Source organism: Puma concolor, chromosome C2 (assembly GCF_028749965.1).
Source record: "Puma concolor isolate L17-30 chromosome C2, mPumCon1.1.hap2, whole genome shotgun sequence".
Classification (NCBI taxonomy): Eukaryota; Metazoa; Chordata; class Mammalia; order Carnivora; family Felidae; genus Puma; species Puma concolor.
This window is the reverse complement of record NC_141675.1, coordinates 106,980,764-107,001,518: the sequence shown is the minus strand read 5'-3', so window position 1 is coordinate 107,001,518 and position 20,755 is coordinate 106,980,764. Positions and strand designations below refer to the sequence as shown.

The window sequence follows — 20,755 nt, the reverse complement described above, 5'->3', positions numbered from 1 at the left end:
AGGAGCTGTCTTTAACTAAATAACAAATCTGCCACTTGAAAGACATCATTCATCAACCTTCTTTGTTGGGAGCATTGTTATTACGAAACTAAAAACAGGCATTCTTTCTTGAGTGCTTCTGGATTTTAATTACCAAATTTGAATGTCACCAGATAGTCACTGAAAGGGAAACATCAATTTTAATAAGCTGACTTAAGACTGAAAAACATAAAAGGTATTCAACCATAAAGTCAAGTTCACTTTGAGTCTCGTAAGTTGGCTTACTGTCTTATAATACGATGCTTATTGCTCTCAAGAATTTGTAAACATTTAATAAACTCTAAGCTGTAGGGAGGAAAAGTCTCCAATTTTAAAATCAAAATATTATATGTGTATAATACATAATTTGACTTGGAAGGTATTTAAATAAATTGCAGTAAAATTTTTAAAAGCTAATAAATCAGGAGTTAGGGGCTGCATGATATTAACAGAGGGCTGGGGGAAAAGTAAATAAAATAAAATGGATTAAATATAAACATCTTATTTAAAAATTTAAAAAATAGTGAATTTTATTTTAAATTACATCTTAATAACTTCTTTTGTATTTTTAAAATGTACCCCAAAGGGGAAATTGCTGGCAAAACCCCTTTCACTTTTCACTTACATGAAAATCAGTAAGAAAATCACTTTGTGTCTACTTAGCAAAAGCATCATAGATGAAGTTAGTCATAAAGTCCTCAACAGTCAAAGATTCTTCAAGCTCTCACCTGCCCACTCTAACAGACTCCCTTTGTTTAACTTCGAAAACATTTGTCTAAGTAACTTTCTTGTGGTCTCTCCTTTCACAGTGTGTTAATAAGCCCCTTCATTTCCAAACTTTAGAAAAGTATATTCACAACTCTCAGATGCTTAAAATATGAATGAAAGCATTCTTATCAAGACTAAATAAACTTTCTATTCATTTATGATAAGTCAGCCTGAGGAAGATGTTCAAGTTTTCTAAAGAAAATTCCATTTCCTACCTGGCAGACACTGCTACCCAAAGGAGTCGACCACTATTTGTCCTCTGCATCATACTTGTATATTATCATTTTAAAATATCAAAAATTAGTCTTTTGGTTCCTCTAGTCTTCCACCGAAAAGGAAAAAGATATCTAGAATGCAGACAAACTGCAAAAAATTGAATGGCAACTCAATACGTTTATATTAAAGAACTTGTGTTCCAAAAAGATTAGGAATCTATTTTGATTTATTTAGAAATCATATTTTTCTGTTTGCAACCTGTCCCTTGTCCTCATGAAATGTAAAAGCTCTGCAATTTTCACCATTAATAAACAAAGAAAAGAAAGAGACTAGATCATTTTTTTTGTCAGATTATTTCTTAAAAGACTAATAATCGATTCCCTCTCGTGCATCATTAAACAAGAGATATTTCTTAAAATATAGGAAATACATTCAACACTGTACAAGTTATTTATATAAGAAAGATATAACTTCCCTAAGATTAATTCTCCTGCAAATGGTTATTATAAAAACAAAGACAGTATTTTTACTAGAAACTACTATTGGATTTGGAAAATTATTTATTTTTTTAAACTTTACATTTTTTTATGTTTATTTATTTATTTTTTTATTTTTTTGAGAGAGAGAGAGACAGAGTACAAGTGGGGGAGAGGCAGAGAGAAAGGGAGACACAGACTCGAGAAGTGGGCTTCAGGTTCTGAGCTGTCAGCACAAAGCCCGATGTGGGGCTCAAACTTAGGGACAGAGAGATCATGACCTGAACTGAAGTCGGACACCTAACCGACTGAGCCACCCAGGCGCCCTGAAAAATTATTTAATAGACTAGTACAGCAACAGTAGTAGCCTTTAGTTTGAAACAAACCACATCTTTGTTTTATGATGTTGAAACGTCTGAACCAAAAAATATTGTGACAATCCAGAAAATAAAGACTAAAAACAACACAGATCAGAAACACAGATCACAGGTCAGAAAACCAACCAACGCTACAAAGAACACTTGGAGCATAAATGACAACAGACCATTTGAAAGCACTCTTTCCTCATTTCCTTCTCGCAACTTATAGTGCTGCCTATGAGAAAACGTAGAACTTACTGTGGCATTTTAAACAAGGCCATAAACCTGTGAGTTCTAGTAATAATTAAAACTACTACCTAGAGCCCCAATTGTGCATACAGGTCAATCTGTTTTTATGGTTAAACTGAAAACCCAGGGGAACTTCAAGCCTACTTCCATGACCAAGCAATCAACAGCATTTACATTTATACAAATTTAAACACTTAAACTGACACACTATTATCTGGCCAAAGCAATGCTGGCATACGGTGGTATGAAGAAAGCCAAGTAGGTTTATTTGCAGCTTTGTGTTTTGTTGTTCCTGTTAATGTTGTTGCTGATATTTTTTGATTCGATTTTTAACTTAACCATGAATCTTTAATATATCAGTTCCAAAATGTTCTTGGTATACTATCTCATAAATTACAACACAGGTATAAACAGCAAGCATAGTGATTGGTAGTCCTTTAGAGGAAAAGGCACTTTATTATATTAATACAGCCAGTTTAATATAGCATTTTTCTTTGTTCAATCAAATGGTCAGTGGAGAGGAAGATTTTTGCCTGATACTCCTGAAGGATTTTAAGTAAAGGCTAGCATCTTCCAGGACGAGTTTTTCTATGTTGAAATACTTTTTAAAAAAATCTGGTTTGGAACGAATATTATTATACAAGCTATGCACACTGTGATTTTCGACAATATATGTGCATGAGGAACAGCCCAGGGGCTCTGAAATGACATTAATAATAAGACAACATCTATGTATTATCCTCTGGTGTGAATTTTTTAAAAGCCTTCATTTTCTTCACTGATGGGTTATCAAACACAACTATTTTTTCCACCTCAGTTGACTTTTGGTTTTGTTTCAGTGGTTGTAAACCAGAGTGTGGGAGGGGAAAATGGTTTGTTGCACTCTGGTTCACTGAAGCAGCTATGAAATACGGAAAATCTGAGTATCCTTAGGCCATCACCTCTGGGTGTTCTAAAACAGTGTCTAACACCAGGCCTTGCTGAGCAGGTAATTAACACACAACTTTTTACATGAAAGAGTAAATTTTTCTATCAAAATGGTCAACTGATGAAACTACCAGTCATATCACTGAAGAAGAGCCCCTCCTGGCAATTCTACATTTGTTAGCCTCACATTCATTCGGACTTTTGCCACTAAAAATGTAAGCCATGGGATATCAAGTTTCACCTCTTCTCTGTACTTGAAACTACAAATTCTCCCTTCTCTACATGATTCCCAACCCCCACCCCATATATACACACGAAAACTTTATGGGTGCCTGATATCACTAAATTACTCTTCCCAGAAAGAAACACCAGCTCCGAATGGTTTAGACATTCAGCTGGAGATGCACTAGCTCAGTGTGAGGTTCAACCGTTTGTCAGAAAAAAAAACAAAGAAACAAACTTGGGAGAAGTGATGCTAGAAAAGAGGTTTGCCATGAAAGTCAAGCAAGGCATGCAGCATGCCTCTAACCAGAAATCGTCATCCCACCCCGTTCTCCAAGTGAGAGGTTTGCCCTACACCCACAGTATCTATTTCACTAGCAAATAAACTTTCTGCTTCTCACCTAGAGACAAAAAATACACTGCATGCCATTTGCTATACTTATTTTCCTATTTACCATATTTGTCACAATTATATGAAACTGCTTTAAAAATTCAGGCCACTCATATTTCAGCAATTAATTAAAACCGAGCTTAATCAAAGTAGACACCTGAAATTTTCCCATTTGCCCTTACGTTTAAAACAAATCCACAAAGAAGTTTCTTTTTGACACAGCAGGAACATGAAAACAAACTTTTGGATTCGTGAACTCATCCAGCACTCTTTTTCTCAACAAAGTACGTAATTTGCTGGTGGCAATGCTGATATAGTCAGTGGGCTCCAAATCACTATGTCTCCTATTACTACCTCCTTCAGTTTTAGCTTAATAATACCAATATCCCTACTGACATTATTTGCAGAAGCAAAAACTGTTCAGAGAATTTATAATATACCCAGGAATCACTGTGTCATCCATGTTAGATAAGAGTCATTGCACCAAATAGAATACTTTGTTGCCTAACGACCATAAGAACATTCTAAGAAATTTCTTTTGTTTTCTATAGAGCAAAATGTCTCACAGCTCCATATACAATGGCACACTTTAGCCTCAGCTTGCATTTAAAATACTAAGGCAACCTAAAAATGAATGTGTAAAAATATGTAACTACCAAAAGAAACATAGATCAAAACCTATGTTCTTACTATGGTGTACCAAGAGTGGTACATTATTATGAATTTTGATTAAACATGTATCAAATGTAAGTTCTGCATAAAAACAGTGGTCAAAGAACACCATCAGCAAATGGAACACAGATGACAGAAAAATTCATTTAGGAACACGCTATACCAGCATAGAAACTAATAAGCTCTCTCTTAGGGTTGAATTTAGCAGAGTGACAAAATTTACTTGGACACTTAAAACACAGAATTTAGAGTCTCCTCGACCTAATCAATCAGCAATATACAACCTGTCATCATCTGTGGAAATCTACACACAAGCAACCAACATTTTACAGAGATTCTCCCATGATATGCTCCCACATAAAAAGTCCAAAATACCAAAGTTTATAAGTGAAATGGTAATTATAAAGACATCTACTGGGTTAGGAAATGTTTCAAGTTTCTAAAGAAGTTATAAAAGTGGGGTACAAGTTCACCACATCTTATATGACTACATCCAATGAAAACACTGTATCCACTCAAATTCCTAAACTGAGAAATTACATGCCCTCTCACTGGACCAATATCCTAAAAACGTGAAATTAAATGGATTTCTTTGCTGACTCATGAAGAATTTCAGGGCTACTAAATGTGAATAAGAAGTAAAAAGACAATTATAAAACAACTTGATTTTATTAGATCACTTGTAGAACAAAGTAAAAATACAGTTTTAAACATAAACAGCTGGCTTCCCTATAACTGGTCATTCTTGAAAGGTTTGTTGTGCCCTATAACTGGACATTCTTTGTAAGAAACCATCACTACTATATTTCCCTACTTTATTTATGATACCATGTGGTGATTCACACTCTGCTTGGCAGTCCAGGAGAGAGTCTTAGAACTTTACAACTAAAAGGCAACTGAAAGATTCACCATCCTCAAAACGTGTAAACTGTGATCCAAGTATATTACATAATGAGCCTATAGTTACAATTGGTTAACACTTATGATTATGTTAGGTTCATCACCAATTTAGAGAGCAAATTATAAATAAGTAAACTTTTATGCCATTTTACATTTTGGCAGATGGTTTTTCTTTGTTTGATTTTGATGGTTTTACTCACTCCGGGTATTTGTTTGGCCAGTATTTACAGACAAGTTCAGAGTCTACACAACTAGATAAGTAAACTTGCTATTATACAACCCTATGTTTTATCAGACTGAATGAGGCTAGTTTTTCTGACCTGAAAGAAACATTAGAGGTTTCTTGGAGGTTTCCCTATACGGAAGGAAACTAAAATACAGAGAAGTTAAGTGTCTTAAACAAAAATTCAACTTAACCACATTAAAGTCATATATATTTTAATATTTGTTTTCAAATTTGGAAATCTAAATATACTATTACTATCAGTGAATATTCTAGATATATTTAAAATATCCCAGAAATGGAAAACTAACTTTCGTCATTTAAGATAGACCATAAAATTTAACATTGAAATAGCCAAACAAACTTCAAAGGGGAGCCTCTAAGTCTGGAATCCTGGCTGTAAAGTGAGGATTCAGTTGATGTCCCTTCAGTCTTCGCCACCCCTGTTCAGTTTCTCACTTAACAGTCAAACACTGAGACTCAAGCTATATCTCCCACCCACGTCTATCACATATACATATCCAGTCAAGGCAGTGCCTCCAGTACCAAATACGGTAGATGGGAGCAACAGGAATTCTCATTCATCACTGGTGGGAATGCAAAATGGCACAGCCACTTTGGAAGACAGCATGGGAGGTTCTTACAAAGCTAAACATAGGCTTACCGTACGACCCAACACTCATGCTCCTAGGTAGTTACTCAAATGAACTGAAAGCTTACGTCCACATAAAAACCTTCATATGAATCCTTACAGCAGCTTTATACATAATTGCCAAAAGCTAGAAGCAACCCTGATATCCTTCAATAGATGAATGGATAAACAAACTGAGGTACATCATTACATGATAATGAAATGGCAGATACATGACATGTATTTGTCAAAACCCACAGAATTGTGCAACACAAAGAGTGAATCCGAATATAAACTATGAGCTTTAGTAAATACTACTATATCACTATTGGTTCATCAATGTACCACACTATTCAAGACAGTAATAATGGGAGAAAAGCATGTTGGCAGGGAGGGGTAGATGGGAACTATGTACTTGGGAGTAATTTTTCTGTAAACCTAAAACGGTCCTAAAAACTAAGGTCTATTTTAAAAAAGAACGGCATCTCATGAATTAGTAATTATCAAGAAATTTAAGTAAAACTACAAGGTTTAAATAATGTGAAAAGCAAAACACAAATGCAGTATTTCTTCCAAAAAACAAAAAAGCTGACATTTATACTATGATGCAAAAAGTAACATAAATATGACCTTATCACTAAAAAAATAAATAAATCTGAAATATTCTTACCTGTCCTGTGACTGCTCTTCGTACATCCTCTCCTTGCCTTCTTTAAAGAGTCTTATTGCCCGTTTTGACTTTTTCATTAAACTGTCAATGTAGATTTTAAAATACTCATTCTCACTGAGTTGGGCAAGTTTTTGGTTGTCATCATATTTACTCAATATAAGTCGCAAATGTTGATATGTATCAGGTAAAATATCAAGTATGTATGGTGGGCTATTTTTCAACTGAAGTTTGGGATTTTGGCACAGTCTGACCTAAAAAAGAGACAAAAATAAAATACTTTCATATGAATCACAATAACTTGTTTCATAGAAAAGTTATGAAATTCATCAAACTGTACTATTTCTTCATTTTCCATAATATAAATTTTGATCTTAAAATTACTATCTCCAAGTTACAAAGAATTGGTAAATATTTGCATCTGTCTTGATATAATTAAATCCAATTTTCTTCTCCTCCCATTCATGCTTACTATGTCACACCTTTACTTTCCACCTCTTAAGTTTTCTTTCTCTCTTCTACAGTATCCCATTGTTCATGGCTTCACAGAACTCCAGTGTGCTAATTATTGTATACCACTTATAGTCTTTTTCTTTAAATAAAAATTAGGAAATGGGCGTCTTCTGCTGGCAACCAACGTCGCCTCACATTTAGATATCATTTTACTACACTGAACTCCCAGCTAAAGCTCTTTCATAGATTTTAATTAATGTTTTGGCATATTGTTCCTGAACCCTGAGGAGAATAAAACAAAGAAGTGCTATTTTAATAACTGAGTTATTAAGTAGTAAATGGGTATCAGGTCAGAGTGAGTCTTTTCCACCTCCCCATATTATATCCCGTGCCTGTAGACATGCGTTCCATAAAGATTCAGTCATTACATCGGGTGTCACCCAACCACTGGGGCATTTGGAGCTGCCTGCAGAACCTTCTGCTAGGATGAAAAAGCAGCAGCTCAACTACTATATTCAATTCTACATGTTCATGCAATTTAGTCAAAAGTTAGTTAATTCATCTTATTCCTCCTATCCCTCAAACCAGGGCATAAGGAACCACCCAATTAAATAATTTGTAAATGAATTCATTGGATACTGCCCAAGAGCACACATAATGTAAAGGTGCACAATCTCACAAAAAGCAAAGTGTACAAAGCAAAGGCAGCTTTACTGAGAAGCCAGTGAAGCATAAACTTGATGGTCCCTCAAATAGCTAGCCCTCTTCTAAGGCTTTCATCACATATTTTTGTAACACTTTCAAGAGCAAGATATTTTATTTTATTTTTTATTTTTGAGAGAGAGAAAAAGTGTGAGCAGGGGAGGGGCAGAGATAGAGGGAAACACAGAATTCAAAGCAGACTCCAGGCTCTGAGCCCCTCAGCACAGAGCCTGATGCACGGCTTGAACTCACGAACCATGAGATCATGACCTGAGCTGAAGTCAGTCGCTCAACAGACTGAGCAACCCAGGTGCCCCAAGAGCAAGAGATTTTAAACACAAGGTTAAGGGGCACCCGGGTGGCTCAATCAGTTATGCCTCTGACAGCTTGATTTTGGCTCAGGTTGACTGGAACCTGCTTGGGATTCTCTTTTCCCCCTTTCTCTGCTTCTCCCCCCGCCCCCCTCCCCCACCTCACGCTCTCAATCTCTCTAAATATAAATAAATAAATAAATAAATAAATAAATAAATAAATAAATAAATAAAATAAAAAAACACACAATTGGTTATGATTTCTTTTTCCAGTATGACTTCCCTTTCATCACACTTAACCTCCTGTTGGGTGGCACTGAAGTGGCTGAAGGTATTTTTCAAATCTGGCTGATGGGAATTTGAGTTGGAAAATACATTTAGTGTGGCTTTAGTAGAAGGTATGTGAGATGTACAGTTATTTCCAGGACTAGTTAAAATACTGTCAGCCAATGCAACAACAACAACAACAACAAAAAAATGGATTCAGGAATACTTCAAGTGCCCATCAAGCAGCACACAGCATAGGAGCAAGAAGATCCAATTCCAGTTTGGTAATTTAAACATGTCCAATGGTACCCAAGGCCATTTGGCACATTAAATAATGCCAAATCATTAGAAAAGTATAGTTAAAGGGGCTGATAAAGCTTTTTACCCTCCTTTTACTTTGTGACACTTTGATATAATCATAGAAGCTCATTCTGTCCTAACGACTGATGAAATACTAAACAGGTCAATGATTGAATAAATTCTGGTTCAAACAGCATATAGTTTTTCAATTCTTAAAAAATAAAATAGTATCACAAGTATGCACAAATTTCAAAAATATTGCCAGCGACATCATACAGCAGACACAGTTTAATTTCAGCAACATAAAACTTGCTACAGCACCTCACAGATTGATAAATTATTAACTTGTAGTTAGGGGACTATGCAGTTTCAAATTAATTTCCTCTACCGGTGAACTTTTTAACTGTTAAAAAAAAATTTTCTCTCAGGTATTTTCTTCAGATATTCCAAATAAATATTCTTTAACAGATTTTTTTTTAAGTGTTACAGATTTTTAATTTGCTATTCTCTACTTGACCTTTTTCTCATTTGCTTTATTTAAATTGTAATTCTATCTGGGAATCTATTATTTTATTCGGTACAATTGTTTGCATAACTACTATATACCAGGTACTGAGCTTAGTGCCAGGAAATTATAGATGACTACAACATACTTCCTGCCTCAAGAAGTCTGGCAGAAGAGACCTACTTCTCTATAATTAACTTAGGAGCAATGTAATTCTTGCTCTGAGGGATCTTAGGAAAGATCCTGTCCAATCCATTCATTTTCAGATAAAGAAACTAAGAACTACAAAGATTAAGCGACTATTAAAAAATCATTAATCCAACACAAGAGCCTGCATCTTCTGAATCTCAGGCTGATCTTCTTTCTAACTATATCACAATTTAATTAGAATTAGGCATATAATTAATGATCTCTGGCTAACCTCATTTACATTTTTATTTTTATGCCATTTGCAAATTTGCATGAATTTCAGGACCCATTTGTTAATTCTACAAACCTTTCTGTTTCAGGCATTGTTACAGGCCCTAGGGAATGCAGAATGAAATAAATCACAGACCTGTCCTCAAGGAGTTTTCTAGTGAAAAAGACTGATGGCTTAAAAAGAATTCCAGGAGACATTAAGTGCTATGATGGAGGAGAGTACAATGTGCTAGAGGAGAAAATCAGCAGCTCACTCATATTTTGACATGAAGATACCAAGAAAGGCATTCCTAAATTTGCAAAAGGAATATTCCAGGCAAAAGGGTATGCAAAGGCTTAGGAGGCACTAGAGAATAGATCAGAAAGAAAGGAGTCGATGCAGTCATTCTAAAAGGTAAAGGCACAGGAAGCCTAGGGTTGAGTGGCACAAGTAGATTTAAAATAGGTGAGATTCAGTTCATCAAGGCCCCTGTAGGCCACACAGTTTTCTAAATTTGCATTTGGGAAAGTGTAACATACAATGCTGATATGCTGCTGAGTACACAGTTGATCAGCTGGATTAGTATTAAACTCTGTGATTTATGACAGCTTCTGCCAAAAATGAATAACCCTACACCAGGACTATGACTTCTAGGCAGGTCAAATTCAATTCGATAAATATTTATTGAGTGCCTGCTATGTGCAAGTAACTGTGAAAGCCAGAGAAAGAAAAATTGCTTTTCTAAAAACAGTATGTTAAGGAGAAAAATCAAGCTCACCACAAGGTTCAAGTTCAGATTCAAATGACTTAGCCGTCTTCTAGAAATATCTAAGTTGCTCCCTAAGATGAAAGGTGGTCCCAACACAAAAAAGCTTTAAAAAGAACAAACCTACAATCTTATTATACAATGACGAACTTCTTAACACCAGTGCATAAAAGGACTGGTTCATTAGCAATGTTACTCTTTGCTTTTAAACTAAAAGGCAAAACATTTACCACTGAATTAGGCCACAAACTCCATGAGAGTCATTGACTCAAAGAGTTTTAGAGCTAAAGAGGACCTTGGAAATCACTATGACCAATTCCCTCCTTTTTACAGAAAAATACTACAACACAGAAATGGAACATAGCTGAGTTTACTGCTCTCAACCCACTAATGTCTAGACTTGAGAGAGTCAGGCACTCTCTCCATAACAGTATGCAACTACCTACTGTATTTGTTTAAATGTATTTAGAGATTTTTAAGGGGGCCTCTCTGTATATGTCCATACCATTTCACATACATAAAAATATATGTCTAATCTTTACATATGCTGTACACATACAATATGTATTCACATACATTAAATATATCTTCAACAGTATCAAAGCAAAGGCACAAATATAAACACAGGATTTACTAGTGCTATAAGAATTTTCAAAGCCATCAATTATTCTTGGAAAACTCTTGCATTTAAAGAGTTTCTCCACTGAGCCTTAATTAAAACTTCTAATCAAAAGGTAACAAAAAGGTATTAGGTCAGCTAACATATTTCTTAGGTTCAGGACCCAGCCCCCGAAATGCATGAAAGAAATTCTCCTGAAACAAATGGCAAACTTCACCAGTAAGGAATTGTGCCTATACTGTAACAGACTTTCATTATAGAGCACACCTCACTTCACAGGGCATTCAGTTATATTAAATCATGTACCCCTGAAGTGAAATATCCCATTTTTAACAACAGTATGGAAAGCCTGAAAGAATCCCTTGTCTGTGCTCCTCACGTAAATGTTTCAAGAGATTCCTTACTGCAATTACACAAAAGTATATCATTATGATAAAAAGCATCTATGAGTTGAGTTCTTCCCATTTTAATTTAGCAAATCATCCTAAGTGTATAAAACTATATAAATGTATCCAGTATAAAATGTAAAAAGTATAAAGATAATACATAGAATACATAGTGTAAAGATTTCTACATAGAATATTAATTGGGCAAAACAAGTAATTAGCATATCAAACTGGTCAGGAGTCTAGTATATTAATTGTGGTAGCATTTAGGGGCAACTACCCAATCATTTATGGTTTTCAATGAAGTTTCTTTAAAAGATTTACATAAACACATTAAATAATTGACTAGTTGTAATTAAACTATCAATTGTGTATTCATTTGTTCACTTTCTTCCAAATAAGAACAGATCTTCCTTAAGGGTGGAGAACATATCTCTCTCACTGGTCTGTCTCCATCACCTAATGTAGAATCTTGCAGAGAGTAAATGCACAACAAATACTTGATGGAGGAAAGAAAGTGTAGAAAGGAAAGAACAAAGAACTTCTCAGAAGAAGGTAATATTATACATAGGAAAACCATACCTAGAATGACTAAACCTGTCTAAACGAGTACAAAGTTTTGAAAAGAATTTGATCATATCAAAAATTAGGGGGTGAAGATCTTTTTGATTCACTTCTCACGGAAAGGTGAAGAATCATATTATTCCATGGTCTGCTTGAATCTTCATACTATGAACACAGATGCTAGAATCAATCAAACCTAAGATCTGGTGCTGCCATTTATTAGCTTTACAACTTTGGGCCAGTTTCTTCCTTTAGAAAACTCTTTGGATGTTATAATTCTTAGAAAAAGAAATGTAAAGTGCTCTGCACAGTACCTGGCACATAGTTGACGCTCACTACTTTTTAGAACTTCCCCTTCCATATTTTATATTATACCACAACATGGTCAACTCTGCAGATTTTGCCAACATAGATAATTAGACCAAGGGCACTGACTGCTCTGTTGAAGATCATTAAGAGTTTCTTTGAGATCCTGAAGTTCTTCATACTACCTGAAACCCTGTAAAAGTCTGGAGTGTTTTGTTCAAGAAAGCAGCAAACAAGGCTAATAATACATCAGCAGTAAGTACTCAGCTGATGTGGAATCTGAACAGGTAGAACATTTAATAGCTTTTTTTGTTATTGCTATTGGAAGATAGCATGAGTCAGTCAGTGGCTAAAATGAACAAATCAGGAGACTATAGATGCTAGAGAGGATGTGGAGAAATGGGAACCCTCTTGCACTGTTGGTGGGAATGCTAACTGGTGCAGCCACTCTGGAAAACAGTGTGGAAGTTCCTCAAAAAATTAAAAATATATCTACCTTATGACCCAGCAATAGCACTGCTAGGAATTTACCCAAGGGATACAGGAGTGCTGATGCAGAGGGGCACTTGTACCCCAATGTTTATAGCAGCACTGTCAGCAATAGCCAAATTATGAAAGAGCCTAAATGTCCATCAACTGATGAATGGATAAAGAAATTGTGGTTTCTTATGCAGATCCTGAGAAACTTAACAGTGTTAAGACCATGGGGGAAGGGAAAGGGAAAAAAAAAAGTTAAAGAGGGAGGGAGCCAAACCATAAGAGACTCTTAATAACTGAGAATAAACTGAGGGTTGATGGGGGGTGGGAGGGGTGGGTGATGGGCACTGAGGAGGGCACCTGTTGGGATGAGCGCTGGGTGTTGTACGGAAACCAATTTGACAATAAATTTCATATTAAAAAAAAAGGGAAGATGACATGAGTATATTTAACAATTATTTAAATATTAACGTGTTAAAGAGCTAAAAATTTGGTCACTTATTTTCAAAATGCTTCCTTCATTACCAGGAAAGTATCAGCAACTTACAATTATATATTTAAAAACAAAACAAAAACCTTAACTATATGCCCAAGCAGAGTGGATAAAAATAGTATTGTGGCATGATTTAAGTCACAGCATGTTTCTAAAATGATCTTAATCTATAAGATAAAAACTTATTTCCAATGTTTTACTTATATACACATTTCATTGCTGAAGACTGATTAAAATATACATTGTTCATTCTATAATAAACAGTTTTAAAACATGGATTCAACACTACAAATGTTATTCCTTAAATCACTTCATGACAACCCAATGTAAAATTTACAAAATCTCTCAACACTCTGTGTATTTCCTAACTTCTCTCTTATCTAAGTAGAAGTTAGTTATCTACCCCGGTTCACTCTTCAACTTGTTCTTACCCTTTTCCTCCCACACTGTAATCTTCTAGGATGCCACTATATTATTTCTTCTTTCTTTGCATTTTAAATCACTCTCTACCTGTATCCCTTCCCTTCAATCTGTGAAGCTCTCCTATAGCACCCACACACACACAATGTTATGTTCTACTCAAACCGGCAAGTTATCTATGAGAACTTTCTTCTTTTCACCAGTTGTCACACTTCTAGAATGACTGTTAAATGACCCACACACTCTTTTTAATCTAGTGCCCTCATGTAAATGAAACCACTCTTGAAAGGTCAATAATGGCCTCTACTCATGAAATTTAGCAACTTCTTCAATTTTCATCCTGCTTGGTTTTCTCCACTTGGACTTGAACTTGTTTTTCTCAGAATGTGAAACTATCTCCTTAATTAAAGCTGTCTCTACCCAAGAAATCAATATGCCCTAATTCTTTTCCAACCTCTCTCATCAGTGTTTTTTGTAAGATTCTCTCTCCTTCACTGCCATCTAATTATAAGTACAACCCCACAGAGCCAAAATGCCAATCTCTGACTTTTTCTCGGACTCTCATCTTCTGCTCTGCATTGCAAATCTCTTGCTGTTCTACAACTTGAAATACAAACTCTGTGGGCATATCTACTAAACATATGTCTCTAGTTTCAACTTCTCTCTTTAACTGTACATTCAACTTTTTGACTTCAAAATGGATTTCACTCTGGCATGTCAAACTCAACATGGCCAAAAACAAACACAGGCACCAACTCCCAGGCTTCCTCTTTTTCTTACTATGTTCCTGATCTCTTTAAGGGCATCACTGCCTTCAAGCTAAACACCTCAAGTCACTTTCACTTCACCTTCTCTTTCATCCTCTATCTCTAAAGGGTCACCAGATCTGTAACTTTTATCTCCAAAGTGCCTCCCATGCTTGAACCCATACTCGCTATACAGACTCTCAATTCTCTAGCTCAGCCCTTCATTATTTCTTGCCCAGTCTGTTTTAATTTCCCTGGATCATTACTCCTACTTTTAAGTTTCTTTTCTCTTAATCCATCCTTTTCAGAGTCAAGAGAGTAATCTATCACAGCATAGCCTTGACTGTTTTTCACACTCTGGTCAAAGATTTTAAATCAAGTCCAAACTCCTTGAAAGAGCAGAAAGCCTCTTCATCTTTCTCAAACTTACCTTCTTAACAATCTCCCTTTCCCCACATTCCTTCAGCGTGATGTGTCCTCCACCTCACTGGAATCCAAAACATCCGCAAAAGAGAAGCGGGCTAAGTCAACTCTTTACCTTAGCAAGCGCATTCTCCTCCACCACATCCTAAGTCACAGCACTTTATTTATATCCCATTACAACACTTACTACACTCTGTAGTATGTAGAATACACTATACTACATAGAATGGAAGGGGTATTTACAAATCTCTATCTTTCCATAAATGGAATTTGATAAATGAATGATGAAATCAATAGACAGGATATAAAGCAACTTCAAAGAAAGGAAAAGTTGATTCAAATGAATGGTAAAGATTTTATAAGAGTTAAAAAAGATTACTAACTAGGACACCTAGGTGGCTCAGGCAGGCAAGCTGCCAGCTCTTCTTGATTTAGGCTCAAGTCATGATCTTGGTGTTCATGAGATCGAGCCCATGTTGGGCTCTGGGCTCTATGACGACAACATGGTGACTACTTGGGATCCTCTCTCTCCCTATCTCTCTGCTCCTGCCCCACTCACACTATCTCTCTCTCTCTCTCTCTCTCTCTCTCTGTCTCTTTCTCTCTCAAAATAAATAAATAAGCATTTTTTTAAAAATTACTGATTAAAGCTTCTGTTAAATGAATGCCCTATACCACAAGGATAAACCAAGGTAACTTGGTAGGATTTTTTTTAATGTCTTACTTTGTAAAAGTTTTTCCTAGAAGTAGAAAAGTAGCAAACTTTGGGATCACTTCATTTATCTAAGCACAAATTCAAAATTTCAGTATTAAAACAAAATTGTCCAGATATTTAATGTGTTATCATCTACCCAAGTCAGGCAGTGCCCATGATTCTGCTAACACGGAACAACTTCACTGAGGAAAAGGAAATATGTGAAGAATAATTCAAATAAATGCTATTCCCTATTCCAAGGACCTAAGGATGGTGGTATCTCAAACCCAACAAACACAAACAATAGGCATCCAAAACCTAAGTTTCATCCCACATATAATTTTTTAGACTTATGGGGAATTCATCTTAGAAAAAAATACCTACTATTAGTTTTTTTTTAAATAGCATGTATTCCAAGCATCTTTGATTGACAAACTTTAAAATATATCATGGTTGCAGTAAAATTATAAAGACAGAGAATGAATTGCATTCCAAGCTTGACAAATGTACTGAATGTACTGAGGGTAAAAGGCGGAAAAGGCTATTTGGCATCATCGCTTTTTAAATGCTTTTAAAACTCTTTCAATAATGTAATTTCAAATAAATGACAAGGACAGCAAGACAAAACGTAGGCAGGTATTCAACTTGCTTTGCTCTTTGGCATCAATTAATTAGTTTCTAATTTCCTGAACATCCATGTAAGTCCAGTACATTTAGTATCTATTAGATGGAAAACTGTTTCTTCCCTTTTCCATCACCTGGCTAAGACACTTATGAATACCATGCTCAGGAACCTCGCATGAATAAATTATCATTCCTACCATACTGATTAGCAATCATTTCCTTACCCTCACCTCAGCACTTCCAACAAGAGTACAATAATGCTGTTCCTAAAGGTAGTGCCCAGCAGAATCCAGACAGACAATTGTCTGAACGGCAGCCAGAAAAACAAGGTGGATACTCTTCACTTTGCCCCCAGTGTACTTCGTACAGGTCTGTATTACAGCCTTGTCCATACTACATGGCAATTACCTAGTAAATATAATAAGTAAATAATAAATTACCATGTATATGTCTGGCTCCGATGTGGGTCTCTGAGTTTTTTGACAGGTCAAAGGCAAAGATATATCTTATGTAGCTTCATCCCTAGCAATAAGCACTTATTGTTGAACACAGTATAGGCCCTCAGTAAATGCTGACTAAGTGTTTAAGAAACCCATCTCTGTAACAGCTTTGGAACAAACTCCACATTCCAGGTATATTTGAACCGAGATATGTATTCACGAGTAATAGTTCTGTCACTGTATCAACCAGGCATCCATGGACCTGAAGAGTCTGGGGTTAGCTACTGACTTAAACTGACACATAGAGCTAAGGCCAAAAAATACATCTAAATGGGATGCTTTGGGATATGTTACTGTTCTTTTTCTCAATAAATGTACCTTGCTAACTCTGTGCCACTGATGTTTTATCACAAAACACTTCACATGTCACAAAAAACACCACTGAGCAATGACTCCCTCCTACTCTCAGTGACCTTGTATAGAAAGTCTGCCCTCTGAAACCATAACAATTAGTTGGAACTGGAATCCCAGTTGACTGTTTTAAATCCTAGAGGCCAGGGAATGGGAAGACTACACACTTATTGGGTATTTTGTTTCATATCCCCTACAAAATAAGTGATTTTACTTTGTAGGTAGCTGAAACATACTGAACTTTAATCTGGTTTCATGTTTATACTTCTAAGATCTGCCCTTGTTGAAGAAGCTTCCTAAAGACAAAAATATTAACTAAATATTTAACCCTGCCTTTTACGTAACTACCAGTTAGGCTTGACAGTTACTTTTTCTGTTATTCACAAGCTATACTCATGCTTATCGCAGTTATTTTATGAAACGGTTAGGTAATGTGTCAAGGGATTAACTTTTGGACTAATAATAAAGATCCTGATGTAATCACCAGGACAATGTTGAGGTTATGAACCACTTCCTTCACCACTGACAAAGAAAATAAAGGTAAACACATGTGGGGGGATGATGCTTCTGCATTACACAATTAAATAAAATATATTTTCAGTTAGTAACTCTCAATGCCTTTTTATTAGTGTGTGATTGAGTAGTAATAAACATCCTGAACTCTTTTATAATGATTTATGTGATTTCCCTCCACAAAACCCATGGATGCATTTATAAATGAACACAATTTTTATTCTTGACAAATAATGAAGACAAATAGGGAAAGCCATACCAATGCACCTTTGCCAGCACCCAAACCCTCATTCCACTAAGTACAGACTGTCAATAATAGTTTCCCTTATGAGTCGAGTTTCTCGATTGGAGAGGCTAAACCCAACCCACAAAAGGGTTAATAAAATAAACAATGGCAGAAGCTTAACTATCAAAAAACCATCTATTTTACTATAACTCATGGTGACATAATTAAAAGTGGCTAAGACTTATGTTAACAGTTACAAACCAAAACTATGAATATATTTCCTCATGTTTGAAAAATAATGACTTTATATTAACTATAGTTCACCACTTCCTTATATAAATCTTTTTTATTTGATGTTCTCTCATTCACTCACAAATGCACAAATTCTGACCACTCACAGAAAGGGGTGGGGAGGGAGGTGCAGCTCGTTGGGAGAATCGGACCCATCTGTTGGCCACTCATATAACAGGTAAGTTAGAGAAAAACCTTGAATTCCTTCTCTTACACCCAACTAATGATGTAGGCAGTTAAGAAAGACCTTAAAGTGCATACTCTTTGGAAAAGCAAAGACAGCTAGCATTGTGCCTGCCAGATACATGCAGCTCTTTCAAGTGCACACTCCTTATTCTTAAGTATCTAATGCTAACATCAAAACCTGACCTCAAGCAGCAAGTTGCAAGGTTCTGACACTATGACATCATTCTGTCTGGAGCATTTTAATATCACAATTTGAATAAACTGGCAGAAGCTTAAATAGGTCACACTAAAGCCAAGAACTAAGGATATTTATCTGGCAAAAATTTCTGGCTCTGCCTTTAGCACCACCGGCCATAGAATCGCAGGCCTATCGTTCATCTATCCATCTGTACTTCCTGCAAGGATAAATGAAGATAAAACAAATCTCATCACCTTCCTGTACGGCTAACACCACTGGCGGTGGCTTTTTGTGGCAAACATTCATACACAACTACAAGCCACGGTAAAGGCAACTGCTACCATAAGCTTTCAAGGAGGCTCTTGCACATCCCTACAAAAGATAGTTTTTTAAAACTCCATTTCTGCAGTCACAAAAATATCAAGAGCCTTGCATCAACTAAATTTATAATTAGCCCCAAATATCTATGAAATGAAACCAGATGGTGCTACAAACGTTTACCAATATATAGCAGACAGTACCACTGCTTCAAAAGCAAGAACTATTAATTCTGCACAGCAGCATGCTACATCTTAATCATATTTATTTCATAATCCTACTTGGTAACAGAGGACAATGGAAGCTACAGTTTCTCAGTAGACCCCTGTAAAATATTCAAGTTGCCTAGACTTCTCAGGGTATGGACATCCAGCTTGATTTCTTCTTGAAATTAGAATTCATCTGATAGCAACATGCAGAAACCACAGAAGTTTCTGATACTCTCCGCCCCACCACCTCCATCATAAATTTTCCTTTCACAATAAACAATGTGCAATCGAAAAGGTTTCCTGTTTCAAAATGGAATAGATGAAAGAAACTGTAACTCTATCATTGACAACAACAAAAAAGTTCCTTAATGAAGATGAATTCTCAAAGATGAAAATGGAAACTCTCTCAAATACTGCTTCCTCACTTAAGGACTAATCTGGTTCTTTCCCTAGTAGATATTCTCAGCATCAAGTACTGTGGTTTTCATGAGGGGTCCATCAGAGGCTTTTCTTAAAATACTTGCCTGCACTCTTTTGTTATTTAACAGTAACACGACGTCATAGAAGACAAACACTTCCAAACTATTCTGTGGCCATGTACCAACAAAGGGCAGCCAAGGGTAAAAACTTTGCATATCTGAGTCATATAGAGGAACTTTGAACCTTAAAGAGCAGGACAAAAGGTGAAAAAACAAGTCTGTGTTCTGATTCCAACTTTTTAAAACATAGAGTGGATGTTAGAAAAATGGTCAAGCCAAATCAATAGACTGTTGCCATAATAATAATTATTAATTAATGGTAACAATACTATTAATTAATGGTTCAAATAAAACCATAGAGGAAGAAACCATATCCAGGGCAAATGAGGCTGCACACAGGCACAAGCATACAGAACTTACCACTTTGTCCATGAGTTTCCAAGTTTTCTCCACAGTCCTGCGATCTGCTGCTGCTTGCTTAGGAGGTCCAACTGCATCTTGAATAGCATCAATAATTCCCAAAATTCTTCCTTTTCGGGGGTTTCCTCCTCGACCACCAGGGTTTCTGCCATTCATAGAATTTGCCATCTGGAACCTTAGTTCTCTGACAGGCAGATTAAAAAAAAAAAAAAAAAAAAAAAAAGTTAGTTGGACATGAAAATGTTTACCCAGGTGAACTGAACAGGTTAACTTGTACCCACTACATTCTCCTTCATCAGTGAGGAGAAAATCCTGGGTCCCCGATTCAACTTTTCAATAGCCTATGAATTTGCATTCTCAATCTGTACACCCAACAAACAGGTTTAGGAGCACTGACCTTACATTTGCTTTTGGAACAGTAAGAGTTAAAGATGCAACCTTCTCACATTTCATGTAGCAGAAGCCTTGATTAATAACCAACTCATAACAACAACAAAAAAACTTAACATAGGTTTTCTCCAACTAGATAAGAACACGATGTTCTCCCCATCCCTGCCTTAATCACAATTCAACGTACATACACTAGAACTAAAGCCCCCAGAAAACATTCTGAAAGCCTCACTCAAAAACTGCATTTTCACTCTGTTAGATTTCCTCAAGTTATATAAACGTAAACATTATTTTACAGGACCATAAGAGACATATCTGTTGTCAACAAAGGCTTAGGATTTGGATTTTCCCCGCTAAAACCAACAAGTATGGACACAGGAACATAGACAACCGAACACACAGTTCTTTAAACCAACGCGGTGAGGAGTTAGCCCCAAGTTAAGAACCAAATAAACCAACAAATAACCCATTTTAAAAAGAGGGTTAAGAAACTGACAAGAGCGGGCACAGAAAGGAGAA

The 20,755-nt window shown here is 35.9% G+C and overlaps 1 protein-coding gene across 7 annotated transcripts in view; it reads right to left on the bottom strand.

Moving 5' to 3' along the window:
* Positions 1 to 20,755, bottom strand: part of CBLB (Cbl proto-oncogene B) — a 214,958-nt gene that overhangs the window by 192,886 nt on the left and 1,317 nt on the right. For all 7 annotated transcript variants that reach the window (XM_086675534.1, XM_086675533.1, XM_086675536.1 and 4 more), the window contains exons 2-3: positions 19,847 to 20,030; positions 6,723 to 6,973 (exon numbers count right to left, since the gene is read on the bottom strand). In XM_086675534.1, the coding sequence (XP_086531660.1) occupies positions 6,723 to 6,973; positions 19,847 to 20,014 (419 nt within the window). In that variant the 5' untranslated portion in view covers positions 20,015 to 20,030. The remainder of the gene's footprint in view (positions 1 to 6,722; positions 6,974 to 19,846; positions 20,031 to 20,755) is intronic.